The sequence below is a fragment of the Pelmatolapia mariae genome, linkage group LG14 (assembly GCF_036321145.2).
Source record: "Pelmatolapia mariae isolate MD_Pm_ZW linkage group LG14, Pm_UMD_F_2, whole genome shotgun sequence".
Lineage (NCBI taxonomy): Eukaryota > Metazoa > Chordata > Actinopteri > Cichliformes > Cichlidae > Pelmatolapia > Pelmatolapia mariae.
In genome coordinates this window covers 34,584,862-34,604,894 of record NC_086239.1, presented here as the reverse complement: position 1 = coordinate 34,604,894, position 20,033 = coordinate 34,584,862, and the positions used below count along the sequence as shown (strand labels likewise).

Here is a 20,033-nt window from a genome sequence, read left to right as displayed (position 1 = left end):
TGAGCTTGGTGAGTAATGTGTTGCATTTAGTTGCTCGTTTATGTGAACACTAAATGACACTGAGAGGCACAACCAAGTGACTGGGATAGTGTACATGAACATCTGTGCCACATACGGACTACTAAGTACCCTAGTCCCGATGGAAGACACCCCCAAAGGTGGTTGAGAACAACAGGGACCTTCGTTCCAGACAGACAAGCATCTGTTGGCCAACCAACCACACATAGTGGTGGCTGAAAAGGAACAGAAGACCACAGCTGTGACAGATGTGGCAATCTTAGCAGACAGCAGCATCAGGAAGGAGCACAAGTAAATGGTTGTTCCAGTCACTTCCATGGCCACACATGTATAAAATCAAGTAACTAGGCATGCAGACTGCTTCTGCAACATTTGTGAAAGAATGGGTCCCTCTCGGGAGCTCATTTAATTCCAGCGTGATACCGTGACAGGATGCCACCTGTGCAACAAGTCCAGTCGTGAACTTTTCTCACTGCTGAATATTCCACTGTTAGTGGTATTTTAACAAAGTGATTGAGAATGCCAGCGACTCAGCTGTGGTAGGCAATGTAAAATCACGGAGGTCTGCAACTTTCTGGAGAGTTAATCGCTACAGACTTCTAAACTTCATGTGGCCTTCAAATTAGCTCAAGTACAGTGGGTAGACATGGAACTTCATGGAACGGTGCTGCATCCAAGCCTTACATCACCAAGCGCAATGCAAAGCACAGGATGCAGCGGTGTAAAGCACACCACCACTGGAGTGGAGACATGTTTGATGTGTCCGCAGCAATAGCTGTCTTCACAGAAGTGCTTCTGGAAGAATAAAATGCACTTCTGGAGATTCACAGAAGAGTTGAAGCTGCTATATTAAACCCTGTGGATTCAAGATGGGATGTCAGTCAAGTTCATATGTATTCAAAGGCAGATCAGTGAATACTTTTGTGAATATAGTGTGTTAGTTTTTATTCATTTACATCACTGACATCAATGCATCATGTTCGGCTTTTTGGCTGATGAAATAAAGGGGAAAAAAAGCATCATGTGCATTTGGGTAAAAACTTTATTAACAAAACAAAAGAAGGCAAAGCACAGCCCAAGCTTCCATGGCACAGCAGCCTACATTACCTCGCTGTCAATCACTAAAAGTGCCACGAGTATAATAATTCTAACATCCATCGTTGTTACAGTTAAATATTAAAATAACACAGCCACTCGGATATACTGCATAATATATATTTACTCTAAAGACCTTTTAGACGACATCTACAGGAGGAGGGGAGCCCCAGTCATGCTCATTCTCTTGCGCTGTAGCGCCATCTAGTGCCATCTCAGCACATTTACAGTAGTAGTACAATCAGGAACACAGCAGCCCAGCGGTGGAAGGAGAAATCAAAAGGCTCGGGACAAAACAGACACTTTGTACCGTTTACAATCTCCAACAGCAATCTGTACTATACTTACAATCTGCACCTTAAGAGTATGGAAATGCTGAGTGATGTAACAGTGAAGAGAAGAAGGCAGAGGGGTTATTATAAGCATTTTAAAAGGAAGATTTCACCCATTTAATGCAATATTAATTTGCTCAAATGCAGGCCAATATTTCTCACTCTTTATGGTTTTAGAGTATCACAACTTCATTGGGTCGCTGTACTTAATCTTTGCAGAAGTTTGAAATTTTATCTGTGATTTTCCAGGTGTAGGAAAGACCACTGCATGTTCACAGGGATCTACTCCACACTCCTGGGGGAGAAAAAAAATTCTGTACTCCTAAAAGGTTCATGTTTTAATTCTGTTATTACAAATCATGGATATTTTACAGCACTAAATAAATTTGGTTTAAATTTGATATGAAAAAAATTATCTAAGCACCTCAGTTCAATGTGTAGTAGAGTGCATCTCACGCCTCCTTTATTTTTGTATTGTGTTAGTTTATACACCCCAAACAAGTTTCAAGAAATGTACACTTTATGGAAACCGACGTCTGAAAAATACCATCATGTTAAACCCTAAAATCTTATTATATCTTTCACCCTCAATGTGTTGCATGCATTTAAAATGGTTAACAAACTGCAGTATACATGATCCTAACCTTGCTGACAGGCCTGTAATTTAGAACAGATGTACTTCCCTTTAAAGGGTTGAAAGAGTTCAGGCCCAGTTAGTATTAATGCAAAAATTGCAGATTTATTGTTTCGTCACCCCTGTCAACAGATGAGGTGGATTTGCAGTAGTTGATTTTTTTTAATGGTAAAAGTTAGTAATTTCCTCCATTACAACAAGTAATTTCTCTACAGTCTATAAGAAACAGCAGTACACCTTAAACTATTCCAGTGATACTCATTTGGTGTCACATCTCTGGGTTTCTCAAGTTATGGTGGTGCATTTTTTCTTTTCTTTACTTTTTTAAATTCCAGTAGGCACAGAGGAGGTGCTGCCCTGTGGTAGCAGGAGGATAAAGATGAGGTGAAGAAGATGTGACGAGGGTCAGACAGGATTCCAGTGGAAGTCAGAGATGCAGGTGTATAATTTTGCCTAGGCAACCACCCACTGCAGGATGCTGGTGTCCTTCCCACCAGTGGAGATCAGGTGACTGTCATCGTGCAGGAAGGCAACGTTGGTCACGTGACTGCTATGGCCACCGTATTCTTGACTCGGAGCCTGGATAACAAAGCAAAGCAGGACAAAAAAAAGAGTTAAGGAGTAATTAATTAAAAGTGAACAACATGCTCGTTTGGGAATTTTAAATGAAAGTGTCATGGTTTTCTTTATTTGAAGGATGTATAAACTATATACACTGTTAACCTGGTGGATACATTACTGCACTAAATGCTCGGTTTCATCCTGCTCTTTGCTTTGTAAGATGTCATGGAGAGCAAATGATAATATAGTGATCTTAAACACACATCTCTGGCTGTGGAGAATAATCCCCAATCACCTGCAGTTCAACCCTTCCCTTTTGTCAGGGGCAGCCAATCATAAGAAAGTTGACCTAAAGAAGGAGGAGCTAAAACTGATCCTTCCAGACTCAGGATGAACTGAGGTGCTGAACCAGGTACAAGATACAAAAGTTTTATTTGAACTGTGACTCAAGCAAAGATACTCTTTCTTGTTTATGCATGCGTAAATTTGTGTGCATCATAGCCACAGTGACATCTTACTCAGATAAAGTTCAACAATCTCATTTGGGAAGTTATTTCAGCTGCTGTAGTCTTGCTAGAGCTGCTGCTGCCCCTGCAGGCCACTTTGCAACCCATCTCCACCTCAACTCCATTGATTCAATAGGAGTCTGACTTATTTAATCTATGAATCCATGTCTCCTCTTGACGGGGGCTCTTATTGCAGCTTTAGATTTATTTGCATGGAAGCTACAGGAACAGAGCTCCAATACCAATAATACCAAATATAAATTACTGGAGAAGAAAATTATCTTCTTTAAACAACGTTAACCTTCTTCGTCACATAAATCACCTCATGAACCTTCTAAGTTTCAATAATCATGAAGGCTATTAGCAATGAAAAACAAATGTTTAATGTAGGGTTTTTACATTCGTACCAGCTGTTCATGAAACACAACTGTCTGGTTTAAGCCACTAAACACTCATTTTCATTCCAAATCTGTTTAAAATATGTTGTAACTTTTTACAGCTTGTGATTTTCTGTGCTAATGGCAGCCAGTTTGTCTTAATGGACAATTTAGTTTACAGCCCCAGTTTAAAAGGCTTTAACTGAAAACTTGTAAAAAAGGTGTCTAACAGCCTGCAACGGTTTGTGAGCACAATATAAACACCTGGCAGACATTGTGCACATTACAGGCCTGATAATGATAAGGTATTCTGTTATTTCTGCTGAGCTTTCATTGGGTTTCCCAGTGTTTGTTAAAACTTAATCACATTGCAGTTGAGAGACAAACACCATAGCTACGTAGTTCTGGCAGTGTTGAAAGTTAGCGTGTCTGCGAAGTGGAACAAATTTCAACACGAGCATACAAACACGCAGACCCCGGCTCTGATGTGCTTTGTGTTTGTCACCGTGAGTTAACATGACTGACCCTTGGTTGAGAGCAGGGGAAGGAGAACAAGTGCACTTTGCCAAAGTCATCAGCAGAGGCCAGCAGGGATCCATCATGTGACCTGCACACAGCATTGATGTCTGTGCCATCTGCTCCATCTGGCCAGATTCCTGCAAGACACAAAAAAACAAAAAGAAAGCGCCAGCGGCAGAGTTAGCACGAGGGCGACGAAGACAGTGGAACAGCATCTTCAGTCACTTCATGTTTTTTTAGCTGCGGCCACATAAAAACACCGTGCTCTTCTCCATCAAAACAAATTCGCAAGAAGAAACGACTGTGTGAAAGCTACGCTTGCTTCAGGCAAACATTGCAAAATACTAGTGTGATAAAATAGATGAATTTAAAAAAGTTTTATCAACCTACCAAACGTGTTGAAGCTCAGAGTGCAGGTGGAGGTGGCCCACTCCAGGTTGCGCACTGTGTCCATGTTGGTCACATGTTTACCACTGGATGCCTCCCCTAAAAACCGAAGAAAACCCCCCCCAAAAGATTCCTTGACATATGAACATAACTTTGAGATGTCAGTGATATGAGTTTCCATATTTTACCAGATTCTTATATTGACAGTAAAATCAAAGGGTGAGCTACAAATGCACATGAACAGACATGAAGTATGACTTACAGAAGAGGATCTCGTAGTCTCCTGAGTTGGTGACAAGGTACTGGCTGCTTTTCGACCAGTCCACATGGGTAACAAAGCTGGAGTGTCCCTGGGGAAGAGGCAGATCATGCAGAGTGACGATTGAACTCAGTGACTCAAACTCATCATCGCTTTTTCATTTTTTGTTAAAACTTTCTTTTAATACTATTGATGTTAATTTTGAGTGAAATTCTCATCCAAAGAACAGCAATATAACAATTCACTTTTCAACCTCAGTAAACTACTTAAGCCTTCAGACACTAGCGATCTGATTTTATGAAAAGGGATCACTGTAAGAATGGGAATTCACTTACAAACAGACATTTACAACTGGCGCTCCATGCGAGCATCTACTTACAGTGCATTTCCCCACACGGCTGTACTTTCGGCCGTTTTCAGTTACAGCATAGATGTAAACAAAGTTATCATGGGAAGCGACAGCCAGGAAGTTACCGTCTGCAGACACAAAGTGAAGTTAGCAGAAAATCAATGAACTGAAATATGAAATTTTGTCTGAACTTTAACATTTTATGGATCTGTGTCAGTTAGGTGAGCAGATGATGTTTTACCCGGAGAGTACTTGACATTGGAAATGATCTCATTGCCATCTGTGTGCATAGAAACAAGATCCCGAGTGTCAGTGTCCAGCACCAACCACCTGCAACACACAAGGCAGAGATTTGGGAAAATGCGCATCACAAGGATCCAAATAGGAAGGCTTTAATATCTCCAGCATTAAAAGAGATCGATGTTTGTCAATGTTTTGTCAATGCTCAGTTTCTGAATTTTAAAGTCAATTGTAAGGCTCACTTTCCAGTCATGGTCCCCACAGCCACAACAGCCCCGCTGGGATGGAAGCCTGCAGACCTCCCTGGATCCTAAAGCACAGAGAAGACGACATACTTGTTATTTAGTACTTGTGATTGAACGGGAAGCTCAGTCCCTAACGCTGTCTTCATTCACAAAAATCTTCCTCACCTCGATGGTCTTGCTCCACAGGGGCTGGTGAGAGTGGGCATCCCAGAGGTGAACTTGTTTGTCCTGTGAGCAGGTAACAAACTGCTCCATGGTGGGATGAATGTCCAGACCCCACAGCTCATCTGTGTGACCCTGTAGCACATCATATCATTTCTTATTTAAAATGCAGCATGCAAAAAGTTAAAATATTTGTTAGTAGTCAGCCTGTACCTGCACAATAGGCGTCAATGTATCAGGGAAGGCAGCTCTGATGATTGCATTCTTGGTGGTTCCAACAAAGAGTTCTCCGGGTTTACCTTCAGCCAGAGCCCGAACAGGACCGAAGGACTCTCCCACCTGGACACACACATGCAGCACAGAGTTAAAGAAAGCACAATGTTCAAAACATTAAGTAATAAAACTTTTTTGGGAGTTATTTACTTGCAACACAAGAGACACCCACTGACAGTTTAATCACTACACTGAGAAAAGTTAAAAATAATATTTAAGTGGGTTCCACAGAAATTTCACAACCTCCGATTAATTTCTCCTCAGAGGAGAATTCGCTCACCTCCATCGTTGCCTTTTTTCTGTAATCGTGGTCCCACAGCACCACCTTGCGGTCTTTCCCCCCTCCAGACACCATGGTACCGTCCTTGAGAACACACACTGAGAAAATGCCGCCTTCGTGCGCCCCTGACACCACCTGGCTGATGCGGGTACCACCTGTCAGACGACACAGGAAATCAGAGAGTGAGCAGCAGATATCCTGCCTTTTTACATTTGTGCTTCACAGTAATGATAAATGAATGATTTCATTTAAAATCCAGACTGCCATATCTATGTCAGATAACGTTTGGGATTCAGTGCTCACTCTAGTAAATTCCACATCACTCTGTGACCACCGCTTCCTATTACAATTCAAAGTAGTTCATAGGGCCCATTTATCTAAATCCAAATTAGCCAAGATTTATCCTAGCTTAGACCCTGTAACAGGTGCGGGTCTGATGATGCCAATCTTGCCCACGTGTTTTGGACCTGCCCTGCCATGGCAAATTTTTGGGAGGTTTTCTGCACTCTGAACAAGGCTACCAGCCTGAAACTGGCTCTCAACCCCCTACTTGCTGTCTTTGGTACAGTGGGTGAGGATGATAATTAATCACCGGGGCAAAACGTCGGGTGCTGTCCTTTGGTTCCCTCCTGGCTAGATGTGCCATTTTGATGAGGTAGAAGGCTGCTGCCCCGCCCACCCATGTTCAGTGGCTTGCTGATCTCATGTCATGTCTCAGTCTTACAAAGATCCATCCAGAATTAAAAGGGCACATTTAATCAAATCTGGGGTCTTTTTCTGACAAACTTCTCTAACTTTCAATTTAAGGATGTTCCTGTTGACTAGTAGATTTGTTTATTCCATAGAGGTCCGATGACCTACAACTCTGTAGATTTTACTGTAACAAACTTAGTGTGGTTTGTTAGTACCAATCGACCCTCCCAAGTTGTGGAGTTTTGTTAATTTCTTTTACTTAATTTCTAACGTGAGAAGTTCTGTTTTGTATTCAATGTAACCAGTTTTTGTGTTTCCCTTCGGGTTTTTTTTTTCTTTTTTGTTAGCTGTATCCACAAATGCTTGATTTTATGTTCTGTTATTCCTGTTTTTATTGAAACAATCATATATGAATATAAACATGTTCAAACCTTCGTTAATCCAAGCAACCAGGATTTCTGTGATTGGCGACTGAATTTCTAAATTTTGTGCAAAAAAAAAAGCTGGATCATAACTTTCACTTTGATCGTACCTTTGGCCCAGATGTAGAGGTTCCCACTGGAGTCTCCTGTGATGGCGTCTCCATTCTCAGCGAATGCCACACACAACACATACTTTGGTTTCTCGTGTTTCTACAAAGCCAGACAATAAGGATTTCAAGGACTACAGAAAAAACTGCTGTTATCCACTGCACCTTAAGAAATAAAACTAAATATACAGCAGGGTTTTAAGAAAAAACAAACAAACTTGTGTATAATTGCGATACCTCAAACAGGCCCTGTCTCTTGGTGAGAGTGTTCCCCTCCATGGTCCAGAAGTTGATGTGAGATTTTCCACAGGTAACAATCAGGTTGGTGTCCATGGGATGAAACACAGCGGCCAGCACAGAGTCATTGGAGCACTGCAGGAACAGAAGCCAGGAAGCTATTGTTTCATTCTATCTGCTACGTTCATGAAAGCAAATACCATTAAAATCCTTCATCCATCCATGTTATCTAAAAAATTTGAAACCAGGAGATCAATAATGACTCAGCTGTATGAATGAGATCAGACTCAGGTGGCCATACCTTGACTTCAGCCAGCTGCTTCTCCTTCTGCCAGTTCCAAACTGACAAGATGTGATCGTTGGCATCATCCACAGCACAAAGGAAGGTGCCGCCATTCTGGTGAATGAATGAATAACTGATTAAATCTTAATAAAGCAAGAAAACATAGAAAGGGGCCTGAATGACTTGTGTAAAAACTGGGTATTTGGATAAGTGCATAGTTATTGGAATTGTATTATATTTTGCAGGAAGCATTACACATGCAGTGTTTTATATAGATCACATCATGAGTCTGGCTGACTGAAGCATTGATTATATCTGAGCCAGAACTATGACTCATCAGTTTAACAGCCTTCTTACTGACAAAGACATTAACCATCGCCTGCCATACCACACTCGAGTAACGTTGTTAAGCCTGTGATTTATGACACTGACTGACTGAATGTGGAAAAGCTGAGACACATAAATGCACTTATTTTTCTCAAGCTGGTAACCTGTAAAGAGTTGGCTGATTAAATGTGAAGTTTTAGGGAATATATGTCTTTACACTAAAATAAAGGGAATGAATTTGGAGGCGTTTCTTCTTTAGAGGCCATTATTCATTGGCGTAATTGATCCATTCTTCCTGGGATTCATTCACCTGTGTTGTATGCATTTCCTGAACTAGAAGTAGGTTGACACCTCTAATCTAAAAGGGTGAGACGCTCCTTACCGACTTTGAGAAAGCCACACAGGTGACCGCTCTATCGAACACTCCCATTCCAAGCACATGGAGCGTGTTGAGGCTCACAGAATCCCAGACGCGAACATGCGGAGCCAGCAGCTGAACACACACACACAAAAAAAAAGAGGAGACATAGTAAAGTTGTTTGATTCATATCAAACCTTCTTCTGGTGTCCACAAAAAAAAAAAAAAAAAAAAAAAAAAAAACTTTATTTGAAGTTTTAAAGCTCTTTCAGTTTCATATTTAGCAATTAGGAGGCAGGATTGGAGATTCTCGCAGTACCTTTCCATCTTTAGAGTTTCCAGCCACTTGTCCTGTTGCTATGGTAACCATGTCAGGATGCACACTCAGGCTAAGAAGATATGAGAAAATATTAATTATATTTGTGATTTTTGATGATTAATTCTCATTCATTCTGCTTCTTTCACACGATGCCTTTAAAAATGTTTACACTACAATCTTTGCTTAGTTCAACTTTATCGTGACACACGCCGTTTTCTCTGGTCTCTGACTTTTACAGGAAATCTCAAGTATTTTTCAGAAGCACGTTATAGACACTTGACACGTATAAACAACAGCCATATAAACAAACCGATTGACTCACATTTTCCAAGTCAATAAAAACAAATATACAATATTTATTTCAATGTGAATCATATTTTGCATTTCTAAAACAAAAAAATGACACAAGGTGAAGAGGCGGATTCCATGTGACGGCGTGGGAGAGGAGAGCACGATTGTTTCCCTGCAGAGCGGAGTAGCTTTCCCAGCATGCCCCAGGGGGCCATAATGTTTACATCCCAGTGTCTCCAGGCACAGGATGTCAACTGGTGCTCATTAAGTACAGCACAAATTTCACTGATGGTAAACATAGAAGCTGTCGATGACGTGTTACGCAAAAACAAAAACAGCTTCTGAGCAGCTCGGTGTTTCTCCCTTCGTCTCACGTGGGGTCGAATAGAGTTTTGCTTTTTTACATTTTCTTTTCATTTTAATTTCTTTTGGGAGGAGATTTGCTCATTTTAGCTTCATTTTTACTGTTCAAAGAGGTTTCCTTTCTAGTTTTTATTCATTTGAATGATGATTGTTATGTTAGTTCTTCTGTATGAAAAGCCATATCATCAAGTGAGTCACCTGTTTAAACAAAACCATCACCATATCACGGTGTGTTAGTTAAACACAGCTTTTGATCAAACAGGATCTGTTTACAAGACTTAGAGTAAATGAGGAAAGCAAAGATGATGCAGAAAATTGCACAGTCTCTGTAAAGATTAGAAAACTTTAATGGCTGCTCTCATCATGAAATTTCCCTTTGTGGGACTAATAAAGGTATATCAATCAATCAATCAATCAGCCTGCTGTTTTCTCACCATTTGACGTCATCGTTGTGGCCCAGGTAGTGTCTCTGCTGCTGCTCCTCTGTGTTGTACAGCACCACCACTGAAGCATTGAAGTAGACAATCTCTCCCGTGGGAAGCAGGTACAGGTTGGAGCGGCAGTCACGACCACGGTAGCCATAACTGGACCACGCTTAGATTAAGGAAGATGGGTGATGCTGGACAGGATTACCAGAATATTCAGCAATTTTATTTTATATATTTTGTTGATGCTTCTTACTAAGATAACTTAGAAACACCAAACTTTATTTTTATTTTTTGTAATTTCTTGGTTTTCAGGGATACAGTTTGTGCTTTCACCCCTATTATGTATCTTTCAGACAAATATGTGTCAGAACAGCTGTGAAAACAGAAGATATGATCATTAGTTTTAGAATAATGTACTCCTACACCGGAGGTCACGTCCATTAAGGCACAGACAGTAGAATGTGTTCAGTCCTTTTAATATTTTGGAACAATTACTGATTCAAACCTGAACTCTGAGGCGAGCTGAAGCTGTGTGCAAAAAAAAAAAAAAAAAAAAAAAAAAAAAGGGACTGTTTTACAATTCTGGTTTGCATATTTATTTGCAAAGGACAGAAACTCACTCAAACTTTTATATGGTCTAACAGGTAGATTGGTGAGCCACAGACAGTTGCATGTTGCATGAATCACAGCAGAATAAATCTAAATAAACCTAAAAATAAAGTAACACTAGCTTGAATCTATTAATCAGATATTTTAAATATCTAAACCATCCGAATCTTTAAGTAAACTGTTTGTGTACTCCTTAATTTCTCTCTGTCTGGATTAAGGATACACCCACTGCAGTTTGAGTTTATGATCAGGCAGCGCCACCTTCTGGTCAAGGCTGTAAGTCCCCTTCTGCTGGTCTGGGACGTGCATGGTGACGGGACGGCCGCGGATGAACATCCTCACGTAGCTGTCCTCTGTAGTTAAAGAGGGAGGGAGGAAAAGCAAGATTACGAGTTAAAGAAAGAGAGAAGGACAAAGTAACACTAGTTTTGACCTCTGTACCATCATCCTCTCTAGCTTTGACAGCATTTTTTACTAACTTTATAACCAAAATGACTTTGTGTCAGTAGGAACATAATTGATTGAAATACTTCTTTAAGTTTCACCCCAGTAATGCCAATTTGAAGACAGCGGACGCAGCAGGAAATCTAGAAACCTCCCAACTCAACACCTGACATCAGAATAATTTTCCCTTCTTTGGTGCTTGGTATAAGTTTTCAGACACTTTGTGATTAAATATGCATACGAGGCCATCTCTCTCTAAATTTGTGCTACTTTGCATGCTTCAGAAGAGAAAATTAAACACTGAATAAAGCCAGCTTCATAATTATCATGTCTCTTTGGTGGCACATTAGACTTCAAAATGGGAATAAGGAAATATTGTTAACAGCCTCTCAGAAAAATCCTTTCAGAATACAGACAGGACTAAAACTGGAAAATTTGTTGTATGCAAGTGTTGCTGAAGTTTTTCTAAAAGACTTTAAATCCATGTAATATAAAGTTTATACTTTTTTTTTTAATTAAAAAAAAAAAAAAAAAAAAAAAAAAAAAAAAAAAGCAATTTGCTGGTATAAAATGTAACAAGGATACAGTAACGCACCATAAAACTTTCATGGCTGCTTTCTTGCATTTAGACAATTATCTTTTCATATAAAGTCTTGGATGCAATGAGGCATAAGTTTAATTAATTTGACCTAATTTGCATAAATGTCCAATAGAAAAAAAACAACGAGGTAAAATAGCAAAACAGCACACCACCTCACAATTCACCTGTGCTTAAAAAAAAGTCACATTTTTGCTTGTTAAATATATATTAATGGGAAAATGCATAAACAGACAAACAGCTTCACATGCCTAAACACTTTCCAGCAATTACAGATCTTTTATTTTACAACGTATTCAAAATCTCCAGTAGTCTCGTACTCATCTTAATGGGAGATCTTCTGCATTTCCAACATGCGCTAAAATAATTAAAATGGGATATCACTATCTCTAATGAGAAAATGCATTTCTTTGAAATGACAGTCGTAAGAATCCTTCAAGAGTTCTTCGAGGACTCCTGAAGGCTAATTGAGTTTCACACATGAGAGGCTGCTCATCCTCTTTACAGCAAATTAAAGTGTGACAGTAATTGGAGGCTGAGACATAATAGCTAACACAATTATCACACACACACGCACAGAGAACAGTACAGACAAAAGCAAAGCAATGGTGGGATTAAAATTGTATTTTACCTGCATTGAAAGTGCATTCTTTGGATTTGCTGGAACACAAAAAGAAAAATGGTGTTACGACTTCAATTAATATTATTTTGCACATTACACGATAAACAGCATGAATATTACAATCATTTTCCGAAAGTGCTGAGAGGTGGTTATATTATGTCTTTATAAATTATTTACTCATGCTACATCTCTCACACACAGCTAATTGAAAATAGAGGGCAGACACACACACAGAGTGTACCACACATGTCCAAAGATGTGCACAACTTTTCGCCTTCAGAGGATGAGATGATGTAGTCTGAAGACAGGATTTGGGCCCATTTATTTAGAAATCCTGTTTGAATATTACATTCATACTAAATACTATAAGACCTAAAACGTGCAAAATGAAAAGCATATTTTTAACAAAATGAGTCATAACTGACACGCAACATTTCCAGTATGACCTTTGAGAAAAGTGATTATTTACACTCCTTAGATTACTTTAGAAACTGTGCCACTGATGGCAAGGACTATAAGCAGAGGCCGGAGGAGTTTTCAATCAGCCCAGACATGTCAACAACTAGCTGACAGTTGAGGCAGGAACTGGAAAGATCAGATCTGGTGCATACGATTAAAGCTACGATGCAATACGGCACACTTTAATGTAAATAACGTCTTCACCTGAGAAAAGAAATAGTGGTGCTGTAGAGATTTCTGCGGGTAGGTCATTCATAGGATGGACGGCTTTGACCAGTAGTCTGGTCAAACTCATGCCGTGTCAGAAAACATATCAAAGAATATCTAACAGATGAATTTTCTTTGAACATTCATAGAAAAAACCCCCAAAAAAAACCCCCCAAACAAAACAGGAATTGGGGTATAAATTGTGCGGCTTTGTTGTGGTTCACAGTTATCAAACACAGCGACTGGTTTTAAAGGTTTGATTAGGATTTAAAGGCTCATTTCTTATATTCCTAGAATATGAATATAAACTATCACCTGGGAATAGTAGGTAACAGGCCTGGATACACAGAGGACCAGAAGACCTGATACTGAAAGGCTGGTTTGATAAAAATTTGATGAATTTCTTTTATCCTCAACTTGGCGAAACAAATAAAGAAAACAACAAAGTAGCTTGTATTTGCCCCGGGCTGGGCAAGTTGATACACATTTCTTTAACATTATATTTGATGCCTAAAACTTTCCAACTTGCTAGTTCTGCTGTGTAAACAGGTTTGTAAAGACGAGTCAGCAGACACAAAGCAAACAGAAGTCCACTTGTATTCGCAGACAGTGTCAGTGCCTATCAGTTAAACACATGGCAGATGTGTAACAGTGTGACAGAGAAGCAACGCAGTGGTCAGAATTAAAAGATGCCACACAGACAAGCTAAATGCATTTACAAGTAAAAATGACAACCGGCGAGTCAGCCACTCTGCCAGGATCCATGATTAGACCTGCCAATCAAAACCTGCCACATCAGCGAGAGCTGCAGATGTCCCTGAATCTGCTGTCACCCAATCAGAACTGCCTGCCAAGCATTTCAGTGCATGCTGAGCACTCAACCTAACCTGTCTGGATGCTATCAACCAATCGGGCAATCAGGATGTTGAAGCGCTGCCTCGGCTGACAGCTGGATGTCACCATGGCAACAGCAATAAAGGTAAGGCTTGATAAGATAAGAGGGAAATGGAGGTTTGGTCCTCGCAAAGCAACAAGAGAATCAAGAAAGACGTGCTTGACTTTTCTGAGTATTTCTATGGAAACACAGGCAAAGGAAGGGTGGAGGGTAAACAAATAACAGCAGCGAACACACTTCTCCTTCTCATGTAGATTTATTGTACAACCACAGAGCAAGTCATATAATACAGATGAGTACTATGAGGAAAACTGCAGTGACAAAGGATATTTGTCTCAGGTTCACAGGGGCTCAAACTGCTAACAAAGATAAACCACTCAAACTAGAATCAACATCTTACTATAGCAAAGTTAGTTTAGATTTAGGTTTAAATCCAATATCTGCTCAGGCTCATAAAGGAAGAATGTAATAAGCAGGCACTGAAGATCATTACCAACCACACATGGCTGGTCTGAAACCCTGAGTACTCACTACACACAGTTCAACATTTAACTGCTGTCCAAGCACACTATTATTTATTATTTTTTGCTTTGTTATTTTGAGATAATAATTTCAATATAATATCCATTTATTTGCTGTACTTATTAAGTTATCCCGCCTTGATCTGTTATGTATGGATCTGTAGGAGGAGTATGACTTAATAAACAATGTTAAGAAAAAGAAACAAACAGCTGGGAAGCGTCTTTTTCAACTTTGTCAACCTTTTAGATTTTGCCAGTAGTTCCACATTAAGTGAATGATTTTGGACACAAGCTATCTTTTGGTTCCTGGTGATATGCGTTTTGTGAGGAGACATTTTGCCACATATTCTAATCACTACCTCTTTGAACATTTATGTCAAATATGAGGAAACTCCCTGAAGGCTTTCAAAAGAATTGTTAACACCACAGAGGGAAAACCTGAAAGCATGAAACCTCCATACCTGGTGGGTCAGTTCAAAAAACAGACTAGTTGACAAAAGGAAGCTTTACCAAGGCTGCATTATGAAAGTAACACATAAAGAAACTGAGTGAGTGGGAAAGACTGCGGCGTGAAAAAGACCCCAGGCTGTGCCGTGTGTATCCTGATATTTGTTTAATGGGGAGTTTACTAAATAAAATCTTGACAGTATTGAGACATGTCAATAGCTCTCTAAGCTTACGAGTCAACTGAAACAATGATTTGAGATTTCTTTTATAGGTTTGTTACAATGTGAACAAGGGACCTATGCAAAAAGAAAACAATCACGAAAATGAGATGAGAGCCTGCGTGTGTGTTTGAAGAAGATTAAAGGACAGCAGAGCAAACAGACGAGTCATCTGAGGGCCTGTGTGGCGTCTGTTGTGTCTCTGGGCAGTTAGAGGCGACCAGGAGGGGTTTCGGCTCTTTAAAGCAACCACATAAAGCCCTGTTTGTTCCTTGAACTGCGTGCATGTGTTTCTGTTTGTGTGCTGTGTAAGTGTGGTCTGCCAGGAAGATGAGGCGTGGCATGGCTCTAGCCAATAACAGAACACGATTGATCCAGAACCTGTAATTATGGCGGTCCATGCTGCGCAACTGGCAGCCGGACAGGGCACATAACTCTGCCTCTACAACCCAACGGCAGCGGCAGTCACTAGTCACCGGGTTTCCAGGCAGAGGGAACGCACAAACAGACCTCTCATTAACATAGTTGTAGTTGGCCTTTTCTGTGGGCTCTCTGAAAACACAAAGGGTTCTTGTAAGAACCAGAGGGCACTAATGAGCACCGGTGCATCTGCAGAAAGATTAAAAGGAACGACATTTTTGTTATTTTGTGCTGGACCATTTGTCACTTTGAATATATTGAACTTTAACCACTTTTTGCATGCAACAAAATCAGGATATTTTATCCTAAACTTAGTGGTTTGAAATAATAAACAGATATTTTTAATCCTACAGCTCAAACTTGCAAAGAGCATTTGTTTGGTTATCATTTTTTGCTGTTTACAAGAGACACCTTCTCTCTTTCTTATAGGAAATCTTAAGAACTAGTTCCATCCATCTGGGAGATTAGAGTGATGCACACAGGGAGGCAGAAGATGTTGTGGTCCGAGTAATGGGACTCATCCCCCTGAACTGTGGTGGGAGTGGTGGGAGCGGTCAAGAGTGCATGCATCCATTTCCTGCTCAATTAGGACTTAAGTACTGCAGCAGCTATAACAATAGACATGAACATAGTTGACTTTCTTCATATTTTCACTTGTGCGCAAAATACATTATGACTAAAACAAAATACACTAAACTAATCAACTCTGACACTTATGAGGCATCAGACAGTTTCCAGATAGCGAAAGAGGGAGGAAGAAAAATAAGAAAAATCTGCATTTTTAATGCAATGTTATGCTTTCTAATGATAGTTAGAATCAGAATAGTTTCATCTAACCAACTTCAGATTTCCTGTAAAATTATAAACCTCAAAAAGCAAATGTTGAAGGCACAGTTTTTCCATGTAATACATACTAGATCCAAGTGATACAAACACAAAAAGGAGGAGATGACAGACTGAACATGATATGAATCTTTTCCTTTTCCGTAGCGTATGCAAACCCTGTAAGGCAAAACGCTGTACAATACTCGTGCTACCCTAACTTTGAAATGACTTATTATATGAAAATAAAGACAGACACATTGATGTTAAACTGGTTCAATGTGGTGCAAAATAGTCCTCTCCAATTAGACACATGCTCAGTATGTTTGCTGCATGTAGAGCAGGATGTTCAATCAATGTTATCAATGTTTCTGCAAGCTGTGCAGAATTGATAATGCCAACATCAGTCCCACAGCTTCCCTAGCTTCCCATCTCTGGTCATAATGCTACAGAGGATTACAAAACAAAAGTCTTAGGAGCATTTTGAATTGATGCTCAATTAGCTACTTTTAACTTGTTCTGGAAATCAATTAATTAATTTGGAAAACTTGAAAATTAAATAGTATATAAAAGTGCACCAAGCTCAGCAGCAAATTAAAGTAGAGCAGATGATGACGGGTACTTCGTAAAACCTGAACATGTGTACTATTCTTGTTGAAGTTCAGGGTGTCCAGTAAAGCAGGAGCGCTGTCTCATCTGCTGTCAGAGTCAGTCAGGTTTAACAGAATAATGAGTTAGCTGACAGATCTGCTGAGTACAGAGCGACTGGTCCGATGTCACATCACATTCACTGAGTCCCATCTGTCTGTGTGTGCGTTTCATAACCAGGCAGAAATGTTCATTAGCAGCCAAAACAGCAGCTTACGCCTAAAATGGTTTAGCATTTGCATAATGTAATGAGTTTGTAATAAAGAAATACACTTCAGGAAACAAATTATTTTCACAACAGCCAGATAGATGGTTTTTACTTTGAATGCACTTGTTATGTGAATGTTAGCTAAATAAATAAGCATTTGTAACTCACCTTATTCATATTTGTTTGAACCAAACATTTAAAACTCAAAGTATCACACAGTTTAGCATTTTTTCATAAGACCTGCCCCTTGCCATTAGGCTCATGGTCGATGAACTCATCAAGCTTTGTTGTTTTATTCATGTAACCATGCGGCTGCCCCTCCCCACAGCCCTGCAGACAGAGAACCCGACTGCATCTAATGGTTTGCGTGACAACGGTTTCAAAAAGCAGCACCACTTCCCCTGAATGTCTTCAAACCTGAGCACTGACTGCTGACTTTGTTTGGAGTGAAAACAGCCAAACATTTCAGAGGGTAAAGCCTGAATGCATTTACCCACCAATAAAAACTGTATTTAATTTTCTTTTCATTTAAACTGCAGCTGAGGGACTAGTTGTAACAAAAACAAGTACCTCTTTTTATAAAAGCTGTGTATTCATTTTCCATAATGGAGATACCAACCAGCCATCCAAGGTTTAAAGCTACACAGTTTCCTTTATGACATGCAAACAACTTAGGTCATAATTAGCATGTCTTTGCCTTTCAAATGATTCCCAAATATACCCTCTCTGCTTAAAGTCTGCTTCTACTCAATTCTAGTTAATCATTGACTACCCATTGTAAAGCAGCAATTTACCTGGGTGATTTCTTCATGTCTGCAAGGCTTCCGTTACACTAAACGTCAACACTGGTGAGCAGTCAGAGCGGTTCTTCTCCTGTCCAAAGCCACACCAACACACGGACTTCCTCCTTCACTCTGCAAACTTTTAGCTCAGCCTGAAAGGTCATATTATCCAATCAGAATCCACTTCCTTATTCTCCAGGCACACCCCTTTCTGCACAACTACCACGCCTTCCTTTTACCAAGAACTGTTAGAAACATGATACATCAGCAGAATGAAAGGAGTAATGGAGACAGTAGAGGAGAGGAGAGGAGAGGAGAGGAATCAGGTCATATCATCCAATCAGAATCCACTTCCTTACTGTACAGGCACGCCCCTTTCTGTGCAACTACCACACCTCCCTTTTACCAAGAACTGTTAGAAACATGATACTTGAATGAAAGGAGTAAAGGAGACAGCAGAGTAGAGTAGAGCAGAGTAGAGTAGAGATAAGGATCAGAATCAGGCCGCCAAAGACTATAACCGAGTCCACTGGATGCTTTGGAAAATGTTTATTTAGACATTTCTGGGTTTTCGTTTTGTTTTTTGTGTTTTTTTAAACCATGGTTACACAGCAGTAAAATTCCAATTAAGGACAGTCAGTGAAGTAAAGTTTTACTTTAGTTTCTTCCAATTTGAACCAGAGTTTTCTGCTGACAGATTTCTTTCAATTACCACAGCAGCATTTCTTTATCATGTAAAAAAACTGACACGCACTGCTGAAATGTATCTTTTTTTTCTTATATTAAGATATCGCAGCGATTAAATGTGTAAAAAACTTCCTTGAGCCGACAGGAAGCAGAGTTTCACTGGTCTGACCCACCTAAGATTAAAGTAGTTTGCATGTAGCCCATTTTATGCGCTTTCTGCAGTTTTGTCAGTGGTGATCACTGTGGTCATTCTGCATAAAAAAATAAACAAACAAACACCAGTGTCTTGAAATTCCCCCCAAAATTGTTCTCTGTTTTTCAAATTGCCTTTTCAAAAATGTAACTATGCCCTTGTCAAAAAAAAATAATCCTATTAAAGAGCAACATTTTTATTGTTTCCCAGCTTAAGATGGCATCATGGCAACACCTCTGAGAGGATGATTTAAAACAACAAGTGTAAAACCAAAGACTGAACTGATGTATGATGAAAAATCCATCCATTTATCCATCCATCCATCCCTCCATCCATCTTCTTCCGCTTATCAGGAGCCGGGTCGCGGGGGCAGCAGCCTAAGCAGAGAACCCCAGACCTCCCGCTCCATGGCCTCCTCCAGCCTGTCCGGAGGAACGCCAAGGCATTCCCTGGCCAGCCAAGAGATATAATCTCTCTAGCGAGTCCTGGGCCTGACCCGGGGCCTGCTCCCGGTGGGACATGCCCGAAACACCTCACCCAAGAGGCATCCTTGTCAGTTGCCCGAACCACCTCAACAGGCTCCTTTCAATGTGGAGGAGTAGCAGTTCTACTCTGAGCCCCTCCCGGACTGCCGAACTCCTCACCGTCTCTCTAAGGGGGAGGCCAGCCACCCCTCAGAGAAAGCTCATTTTCGCTGCGTGTATCCACGATCTTATGACTATGATAACCAATGATAAACGTTTTCAATATTTGTTCGCTTATATGAGGGACCACAGCACCCTCATTTGCTGTGGTATGCTGCTACTTCAGTGTCCATTATAAAGTCAGCATTTTAAAGACAAACAGCTGAGTAACTCCAAACATCTGGAATCTATTGTACTGACTGTAGAAACGTAACAGTTGGTGAGAAAAATCAGATAAACAGTCTGAATAACTGAAGCCTCACTTACACACGTCTATGTTGTCCTGTAGGTGTACCGCACACATGCTCATTTTATCCATGATAGGTATCTGACACTGAACCTACTGTTATACCTAAAATACTATGATCTTCTCTAGATACTATATTAGGACTTAAATTTACACTGACACTGCTTTCTTTATAATAACAATTTTTTTTGCACTTTTCTGGGATGATAATGGATGGAGAGTATCTCCACATACATTGTAAAGGGTCAGGTTGCTTAT

At 40.1% G+C, this 20,033-nt stretch overlaps 1 protein-coding gene across 1 annotated transcript in view; it reads right to left on the bottom strand.

Moving 5' to 3' along the window:
- Nucleotides 1-1,042: 1,042 nt before the first annotated feature.
- The window catches only part of eml2 (EMAP like 2), a 32,234-nt gene continuing 13,243 nt past the window's right edge, over nucleotides 1,043-20,033 (bottom strand). The window contains 18 exon segments of the mRNA XM_063492779.1: nucleotides 1,043-2,658; nucleotides 4,049-4,179; nucleotides 4,433-4,528; nucleotides 4,692-4,779; nucleotides 5,068-5,165; nucleotides 5,279-5,367; nucleotides 5,520-5,587; nucleotides 5,688-5,819; nucleotides 5,898-6,023; nucleotides 6,238-6,392; nucleotides 7,463-7,562; nucleotides 7,697-7,831; nucleotides 7,998-8,093; nucleotides 8,689-8,799; nucleotides 8,984-9,053; nucleotides 10,072-10,221; nucleotides 10,898-11,027; nucleotides 12,348-12,376. Of these exon segments, the coding sequence (XP_063348849.1) occupies nucleotides 2,533-2,658; nucleotides 4,049-4,179; nucleotides 4,433-4,528; nucleotides 4,692-4,779; nucleotides 5,068-5,165; nucleotides 5,279-5,367; nucleotides 5,520-5,587; nucleotides 5,688-5,819; nucleotides 5,898-6,023; nucleotides 6,238-6,392; nucleotides 7,463-7,562; nucleotides 7,697-7,831; nucleotides 7,998-8,093; nucleotides 8,689-8,799; nucleotides 8,984-9,053; nucleotides 10,072-10,221; nucleotides 10,898-11,027; nucleotides 12,348-12,376 (1,930 nt within the window). The 3' untranslated portion in view covers nucleotides 1,043-2,532.